General features: G+C 54.0%; 1 protein-coding gene across 1 annotated transcript; it reads right to left on the bottom strand.

The window, feature by feature from the left end:
* Nucleotides 1–3,920: 3,920 nt before the first annotated feature.
* On the bottom strand, nt 3,921–6,838 carry LOC103824270 (zona pellucida sperm-binding protein 3-like). The gene is made up of 9 exons (XM_030228878.2): nt 6,461–6,838; nt 5,986–6,104; nt 5,799–5,902; nt 5,452–5,629; nt 5,254–5,374; nt 5,024–5,115; nt 4,807–4,952; nt 4,264–4,383; nt 3,921–4,054 (listed from the first exon to the last, which is right to left on the bottom strand). The coding sequence occupies exons 1-9, from the start codon at nt 6,836–6,838 to the stop codon at nt 3,921–3,923; spliced, it is 1,392 nt and encodes a 463-aa protein (XP_030084738.2).
* Between the last annotated feature and the right edge of the window lie 2,168 nt (nt 6,839–9,006).

Genomic DNA, 9,006 nt, shown 5'->3' with positions numbered 1-9,006 from the left:
CTCTTGCTGTGACACAGTGAGCTGTGGCTGAATAGTTAAAGCTGCATCCCATAACTTTAATAAAATTACAGATACAGGTATCTGAGGGACTGTGAATACTCTCTATTTATAGAGAATACAGAGGGCTCTCATGCAAACACATCCATTCCCAACACATCCAAGCACAGCCTCAGAGGTCTCTCTGGGATGTATTTCAACATGACAAACATTTTGTTCAGTGTCAAGACAAATGTCTTGGGTCTTAGCAGTATTGCACTCACAAATAAATCCTTGTTGTTTCTGCACAGCACACGTGGCAGCAGTGACAGTTTGCCATTTGTTCCCATTTTGCTGGGCCCATACTCCGGGCTCTAACAGAGTACAATTCCACGCTGATTCAATCCCAATGCAATAATTGGGTTTATAGAATCATTTAGGCTGGAAAACACCTTTAAAATCATCAAGTCCAACCATTACACACTGCATAGAGTTAAGATAAAAGCTGTGGCTCTACTTCTGGTGTAGTCATAAGTGAAATTTAGTAAATACCACCAAGAGAGGAAATGCTTTTTGAATTAAAATAAGTATTTTTAAGTGCTATGTGAGTTGAAAGTATTTACCCAAATCACCTTTTGAAACTCAGTGGGTAAGGTGCCCTCATCACCTTCCCTTTTTGCTGTAGGGGATTGCACCTGCAACTGAGCTTGGATACGGCTGGGAGCTATGGAAACACTGCACTTGCCATCATGCAGAATATTCACAGTTAGGTGGGGGTCCTTTTCAATAATTCTTTGCTATTTAGACAACACACCAGCCAGGAGACATTGACCAGTTCCTAAAGCCAACAAAGAAGATTTTAACTGGTGTTCCTGCTCACACAAATCACTTGTTGCCAGGCTTAATTTATTTGCCAGAACTCCAGCATCCATGCTGTTTATTTAATCCTCCTAATCCTGTTCCTGGGATGCCAGTCACAGCTCTCCTGGCTCATTTTGGAGAGGTGAGGCCTCACCTGGGCAACCCTGTGAGCAGCCCTGGACAGATGTCTTTAGGAATGATAAGCAGGGAGGTTTAAGTGCAGAGATGTTAACCTGCACTGACAGTTCCACAGGCCTGGGGCTTCAGCATGGATTAAGGATCACTTGTTGCTGGCCTGTCTTTTTAACACCATTGGGCTCCATTTCAGAAATCTTTGGAGTGAAGATTGCAACAGGTCAGAGAGGTAGTAGGATACATTGTGGGGGTTAAGGTGATTTTTGCTGTGTTGATATAAACAATCCTAAATTAAATTATATCTCCAAGATAAACAGATAAATTATGCCTGATACTATTTCTCTTCCTGGCTGTTCCTCTTATGTAACACTCATTGAACAGCTACCAGCCTGCTTAGACCTATTCCCCTTTTCAAAGGAGCCACATGGAAAACTAAACAAGTAAATTTCCACTTCATTTTTGTGGGGTTGTCCTTCACATACTGTGCTTACATTTCCCTCTGCCAAATCCATGTTAATGGGTGGGACTCCTAAATTTGTACAATTACAGCTTGCTTTTTAGTGATTGTTATTGCAGTGCACTCAGGCTTAACCACAATTACAACCATTACCACATGGATTTGTACAAATAAAAAACCTGGGGGCTTTCACTCCATGCACCAGGATTATTGATGGATAAACCAGAGCTGGGTCAAAGGGCTGGGTTTGGGATTTTGGTATAACCCAGGGTGGGTCCTGGAAAGGGAAACAGGACAAGGCTCAGTAGGGAGCCTGCAAACTGGTTACCCCTTCAAGTGAGTGGCTCAGGTGTATCCACCTAACCTCAATGTGGTGTTTAGTTCCACTGTTGTCTTTTGGTCTCTTTTCACAATGGGACAGAGTTTTAAAAGAGCAGGGGTTCCCACCTTCAAGGCCTGGGGGTCTGTGGGAGCTGAGACAGGGTTAAAAGTTGCTCAGTGAATATACAGGGAGAGCAGTTGTTTGTCTCACTCCCAAGGATCTATTCACAGAGTTGCCAGGTTGGAAGAGACCTTAAAGATCACTAAGTCCAACCCAGCCCCAAAACCTCACCTAAACCCTGGCACCCAGTGCCACATCCAGGCTTTGTTAAACATGCCCAGGGATGGGTGTGTTTAAACTCCACCACCTCCCCAGGCAGCCATTCCAGAAGTTTATCACCTTTCTGTAAAACACTTTTTCCCCTTTGCACAGTGAGCTGCTCAGTGTGTGATGGAATGTGATTGTTAGAATCTGCTTCCCTTGTTAAAAAACACCCCATGTCCCCAAAAGCCACCTCTGCTTCACCTTGTGTTTCATATCATCTCCCCTAGTCAGAGACACACCAAGAACAGCCAGTTCCACTCTTGCCAGCTTTCTGGACACATTTCCTTGCAAATTATCCACTTGAAGAAGGTCCCACAGAATGGTTCTGGTGGTATTTCTTTGGTTACCCCCTTGGGGCCAAAGAGACACTTCAATTTTAATGAGAGGGGCCACCTTAAACTACAATTCACCCTCTTCACTACTCTCACCCCTAAATTCCCAGACAGAGTCCCTTCCATATATCTCCATCCCAATCTTCTGGGGATGCAGCTAACTAATGGATCTTTATGGGACCTAATGGATCAGATCATAAATTCTAATTTGTCCTCCACTCTTTTTCCTCCCCCCCACCCCAGTTGTTTCTGCAATTGTTCTATTCACAGAGATAACAGCTCTTTTTGTCACTTTCTTTGTTCAAACTCCTCTTGTAACATTCTCATTTCCTTTTCTTTGTATTCCTTACAATGACACGCTGCTTCCAAACACATTTTACAACATCTTGCATATTATTCCTTTTTCTTCACCATTTTTCAGTTTCTCCCTCATGCAGTTTAACTGTTCCTCTGTCTTTACTCCAATTATGCCAATTTTTGGACACTCAATCCTCAAAAAGCCTTGGAGAAGATCTTATTCCATGCCAATAATTTAATCTGCCACTCTACTGACTGTGGCAGTTTTGTCACAGGAGAAGAGCCAGAGGCCACTCAGGTGGATCTGAGCTGGTGGTTAGTTTATGGAGTTCTAATCAGCAGATTTAGGTGTGCAAATCTCAGTCCTGCCTTCCACCTGCATGCAGCAGAGCAGCCTCAGAGGCTGGACCATGGCCACACCACCCAGTGACAGGAGGATTTTGTTCTTACCCAACCAGGCTTGTCATTACACTGGCAGCAACAGTCCAGGATGTCTCCAGAAGCTCTCTGGAGACAAAAACCAGGGGAAGAGGAGTGCAGAGGGCACCCCATCCCAAGTAAGGCTGTCCTTTCCTGCCCACACACATCCCCAGAACCCACAGCTGCTCCAGAATGGGATCTCCAGGTTTGGGACCTTCCCAGCCCCAACCATGGCCCAAGGAATGCAATCCCATTGCTGTGCTGATCCCAGAACTCTCACATTCCATAAAAGCAATGGGATTCACTCCCATCCAGACCCTGCAAAACAGAAGTACCTCCAGCCAGCCCTTTGCCATCCCCGAGGTTCCTCCAAGTTCTCCCCTGTAGAGAAGCCAAACTCAGCACTAAAACCAATCCAAAATCCCAGAATTCCAGCTGCCCTTACATCCTTCAAGGGATTGTGGATCATTCTTGCATCCCACTGGATAAGGAAGGGAAAACGGGAATTCCAAAATCAGGAAATAATTTAGAACCTCAGGACACCAATAAACCCCTAAAACAGGAGCCACACCTTGCTTGGAATTCCTTTCCATGGACACAACCTTTGGAAAATCCACCTGTGCCTCCCAAACCCCAGTGCTTGGAGGTTTGGGAATCCCTTCCAGGTGGCAGCAGCTCCACATCCCAAATCCCACCTCTTTTCCAGAGGATGGATTCCTCCCCAAAGCCACCTGGGACACCTCCCACCCCACAGAGAACACCAGGAGGTGACAAATGCTTCTTCTCTTTATTGGGATCATCGGGACATTCCCAGAGGACAGAGCCTTTTCCGGCACATCCACAGGAGCATTCCCAGGGATGTCAGGCTCAGCAGAGTGGCTACTGACAGCAGGAGCCCCTGGATCACCACAGGAATTCCACCAGCAGCACCTGGAAGGGACAAAACCCTCTCAGCACTCAGTCATTGGCTTCCCAGCCTCCAGCCAATCTTTGGGAAGGATCCCACCAGGCAGCTCTGGGGGATTTTTCCAGAAAAACCCTTTGTGAAATCCCTGGGAACTCACAGTGGGAACAACCCCTGGGTGAGGCCTGGAGACACAGCCCCACAAAGACCCCACAGAGACCCCCCCCCACCCTACCTTGGGGGGTGTTCCCAGCTGATCCTGGACTTCCAGAGGGGCTCATAAATCTCTGAGCAGGCTCCAGGATTAGGAGGGGTCCCACAGAGACATCAGCCTCAGTCAGCCCTGAGGGCCCACCTGGAAAAAATAGGAATGAGTACCCAGGAGAGGGAATCCCTGCTTTGGGCTGGAATTTGGGAATTATAGGAAGATGGACACCAGAAGAGCAGAATTCCAGGGGTTTTAAATTCAAGGACACAGTCGGGATAGAATCATGGAATGGTTTGGGATGGAAGGGGCCTCAAAGCCCATCCAGTGCCATGGGCAGGGACACCTCCCACTATCCCAGGTAGCTCCAGCCTGGCCTGGGATGCTTCCAGGGATGGACAACGGTGCCAGGACCTCCCCACCCACACTGAATTTTTTTCCCAATAACTCCCTCTTGCCGTTGAAACCCCTTCCCCTACGGACACACCAGAAAGGAGCCAGGATTGCCCTTAAACCGTACCAAAACCCCTCTGCCCCGGCCCGAGGGGCCCTGGGGACACATTGGGGACACACCTCTCTGGCCGGGACTGTCCCTCCTCAGGCGCCTGCCCATCCGTGCGGCCGGAGGGCGGAATTCCCGGGAATCTCCTCCTGGAGAGGGACAGCTGCCGGTGTCACAGCAGCTGCAGATGGCCGCGGTGCCCTCCAGAGGTGCCCACCTGGAACAGAGGCACCTGTGAGCCCTGCCGCGGGCTGGGGACGGTCCCCTCCCCGCGGCAGGGACACTCACAGCCCGCTGGCTCTGCTGAAGGAACAGGCTTTATTCCAGGAATTCGGGGCTTCACCCGCCGGGGACACCCGCAGGTGGCAGCTGATGTAGAGCTGGCAGGGGAAGGCAAGGAAAATTCAAGTTAAACAAGCTTGACTCATCCCCTATGAGTCAAATTAATCTTGGAGACTTTACGGCTTTTTTATTTTTCCATAGATAAACCGAGAAAGGAGGCGGGATGGCAACCTCACCAAATTCCCGGCGTCTCCGGCGAATTTAAAGGCATCCACCAGGAACCGCAGCGACTCCGGCCGGGGCCGCGGGGCCACGAAGGCTGAGGCGGTGTCCTCTGCCCTGCTGTCCACCAGGCACCTGGAGAAGAGCAGGGGAATCACCGGGATCCTCCCGAGGAGTGCGGGATCCCCAGGCAGCCCCGAGCCCGGCCTTACCCGCCCAGGTCGATGAAGGCGTAGCGGGGGGACGAGCTCCGGTCCGGGCTGGCGGTGGCCACGCACTGGTCCACGAAGAGCCGCAGGGGCATGTGGCCCTCCGAGGTGACATCGGCCTGGAAGCGGAGGCTGTCCCCAAGCTGGAAGCCATTGGAGAGCCTCTCCCTGCTCCAGCCGTCTGGAATGCAGATCCCAGGGAATGGGGTCACTTTGGGCAGTGTGGAACCTCTTAAACGCGCGGCAACCCCCGTGCGGTGGATTTGGCTCCATTGGGGCTCCCAGGGTGTCCCCGGGAGCCACCAGGAAGGGGGAGCTAAGGGACACGAGGCCACCAGGGCTGCACCCACCGTCCATGAGGCGCAGGGAGAACCGGAGCCGCTCCTCGGCCGCCACCGTGGAGCGGAATGGGGCCCACGTGGGGTGCACGGCACCGCTGCTCACGTTGCTCCTCCTAAAGGGAAGCGATGGGAATTGCCTGGGGTGGCACCGGCACCTCAGGGCCCTGGAAGCGCGGGGACAGCCGCCGCCACTCACCTGGGGTAGTGACACTCAATGGGGACCTCGGCGGGGGTGGCCCTCACGATAAGGGGGTTGCCAGAACGGGAGGGTTTGTAGAATAGGGTGGTTCTGTAGATCAGGGAGTCCGGGGTCACCTGAAAAGAGGATTTGGGAGAGGAAAAAAAAAAAAAAAAATCAGGAAAACCAACTCGGCACCAGTAGGGACTGTGCCATGACACAGAAGCCACATTCCCGATCATGCAGGACACCACGGAACCTTGTGCTGCCATCCCAACAAGGCTCCAACTTGAAGGAGGTCACAGAGCCTCCAGGATTTGGGCACAGCACCTCAGGACTCATCATCCTATCACTTCATTAGTGTGTGCCTCATCCAGGATATCCACACCCCAAAATCCACCTCTGCTCCAGGCACTCCTCACCCCAAACCCGCCAGCACCTGCACCAGGGCACCTCCAGGGCAGACCCTTTACCTGGCTCCGGTGCCACTCACCTGCAGGGTGCTGCCACACTCGTGCAGCGCGGCCACGAAGGTGACAAAGGCCTGGGCAGGGTTTGGGGACAGGGGCGGGCAGGAGGCCGTGCCCAGGCTCAGCTCCGCTGCCCGCACCGGGCGCCCGGTGCCAAAGAGATCCCTCCGCACGGTGACCGCCAGCTGCCCCTCCTGGCAGCGCACGGCCACCGCGGGGCGCGGGGACAGTGCCCGCAGCTGCGACAGATCCACCCGCGCCCAGGGCTGAGACCTGGGGGAGTCACCCCGCAGCCGCCACATCCCGGAATTCCGCGAGGGAAAACCCCAGGGATCGGAGGATGCGGCCAAAGCCAACACCCAGCAGAGCAGAGCGACCCCAAAGCGGCTCCCAAACCCCATCTCGACCCAAGGAAAAGCAGCGCATGGCAAAGGGGCTGCTCGGGAGCTTTTTATGGGAGCAGCCCGGGGGATTTCCCCGCCGGGATAACGGGATCCAGCTGGGCATTCCACTCGGGATAACGGGATCCAGCTGGGCATTCCACTCGGGATAACGGGATCCAGCTGGGTCCATCCCTCCCCCTGCAGCCGGGCATTGTCCCGTTTGTCCCATGTCCTGCTTGGCTGCGGTGTCACCAATGTCACCCGTGTCCCCCTCGCGCCCTAAGCCGGAGCCGATTTTGGTCAGCGAGGCGCTCTCGGACATTCCCAGGAATTCCCCAAAATGAAGGCGGTGCATTCAGAACTGGGGATGTGCCAACCGCTTTGGGATCGGCCCGTGCCCGATTTCCCTGGAATTGCGCCTGGCTAATGAGAGCACCATAACGAGTTCATTTGCATGGAAAGCAGCGGGGTAGAGCCGGTCAGGGACCGGCAGGCGGCATCCAGAGATTAATTAGCCTGCGGGTGTTAATTGCGCTGATTGGCACCGCCACTGGTGGGCACAGGAGGGTGACAATGGCCCTGGGCAGCTGCAGAAGGAGCTGGGGACACTGAGGACCCCGTGCCCTGCGGGCTTTCCCAGAGAATTCCCATTCCCCATTCACAGAGATAGGAGAACTGGGAGGGATTTTGCCCTCGGGATTTACTCCTGGTGGGGTTGTTTACCGGGAAACCAGGCTAGAGCATTTACCCTCCCTCTTCCAGGATCTGTGGGATGGGTTTGGGATGAGGGGACCCACTCGGGTCACTTGTAGGTGATGAGCCAAGCTCTCTCCCAGCCCGAATTCCTGGTGGAAATTCTCCTGCTGTCCCCTGCAGCATCTGTAATGTCACTCACACATTCCCACATCCCCCTCTGGCACCATGCCTGTGTCCCAGCATTGTCCCGGGTGCTTTTAGGGATGGTGAATAAATGGTGGGACACAGAAAACCTCTCCAGGCCTCTCCATGAATTCTGCAGCAATGGGGCAGCTCCCAGCCTGGCTCATCCTGAAGTTGCCCGGGATTGTTTTATCCAGGGGGATGGGCCTGCTTGGGGGACTCCAGAGGGATGGGAGGGGATGTTCCTGCATCCAGAGGTATTCATGGGGATGGGAGGGGATGTTCCTGCATCCAGAGGTATTCATGGGGATGAGAGGGGATGTTCCTGCTTCCCACAGCCCCACTCCCCATCCAAATACCAGGAATGGCCCTGGAAATCCAGGATTTGATCCACCCAACCTCTGTGGGACCCAGGTCTCCAGGGATGGGTGCCTGCTCCCAAAACCCCTCATGCTACTCCACAGGGGAGGATCCAGGATCCCAACGAGCCTCACACAGCCCCATCCCACACTTTCCCTCTCCAGCATGGATTTCTCAGCCCCTGGAACAGCTCAGCACTTTGCAGGTGAAGGTCCCAGCCCTGTGGCTCACTCTGTGGCCAGTGCAACAGCCCTGAGAGATCTCCCCCCTGACCGTGCCTCCAGAGCAGCCATCCCTGCACCGAGGGCTCACTGGGGTGGCTGCAGTGCAGGAGCAGTGCTCTGCCCTGCATGAAAACATCGCAGCCCTTTCATCTCCTGCAAACCCAGCTGAGCCCAGCAGGAGCCCAGCCCTCCCTGAGCCCTGCTGTCCTCCCAGCCCAGGGCGTTTCTGCCCCGCTGCTCCCGGCCCTGCACTGCCCAGTACTGAGTGCTCTTCCTTGTGGGTGTTACACTCGGCTGGCCCTCGGGAGCCCCACGAAGCCTCTGCACAGCTGCTCCTGGTGCAGAAGGCCGTGTGTGGGGCGGCAGTGAGGCAGGAGACCATATGCTCCAGCACGGGGACAATGAGCCACTCACTGAGACAGCGCGGCTGAGATGAGCCATTGTCATGACTGATGGCACCGGGACTCTGGGGGAGCAGATTTTCACAGCAGATGAGCCCTAATGAAGAGAGAAATAACTTCCCGTGATGAGGGAGATGTGCAGAGCTCCAAAAGCCACGGTCCTGCGGGGAAGGGAGCACTTGATTGCCAGCAAGGCCACGGAGCAACACCCAGTGCTGAGAAAGTGCATCTTCCTGCTGGCCTGGAGAGCAGGGGAACGGGCCAGCACTTCAGTGGAGGAGGAGGAATCAGAGCACAAGGGGTGGTAGTGGAGCAGAGCAGG

The sequence above is a fragment of the Serinus canaria genome, chromosome 4A (assembly GCF_022539315.1).
Source record: "Serinus canaria isolate serCan28SL12 chromosome 4A, serCan2020, whole genome shotgun sequence".
Taxonomy (NCBI): Eukaryota; Metazoa; Chordata; class Aves; order Passeriformes; family Fringillidae; genus Serinus; species Serinus canaria.
This window is presented reverse-complemented; position numbering and strand designations above follow the sequence as displayed.

Bases quoted from the DNA above. Each gene is read 5' to 3' on its own strand.
- LOC103824270 (XM_030228878.2), bottom strand. From the start codon at position 6,838: ATGGGGTTTGGGAGCCGCTTTGGGGTCGCTCTGCTCTGCTGGGTGTTG. The intron at 5,116-5,253 runs GTGAGGTTGCCA...TTCCCCTGCCAG, and splicing joins CCGGAGACGCCGGGAATTTG to CTCTACATCAGCTGCCACCT. The intron at 4,384-4,806 runs GTGTGTCCCCAA...TATTTTTTCCAG, and splicing joins GGACAGTCCCGGCCAGAGAG to GTGGGCCCTCAGGGCTGACT.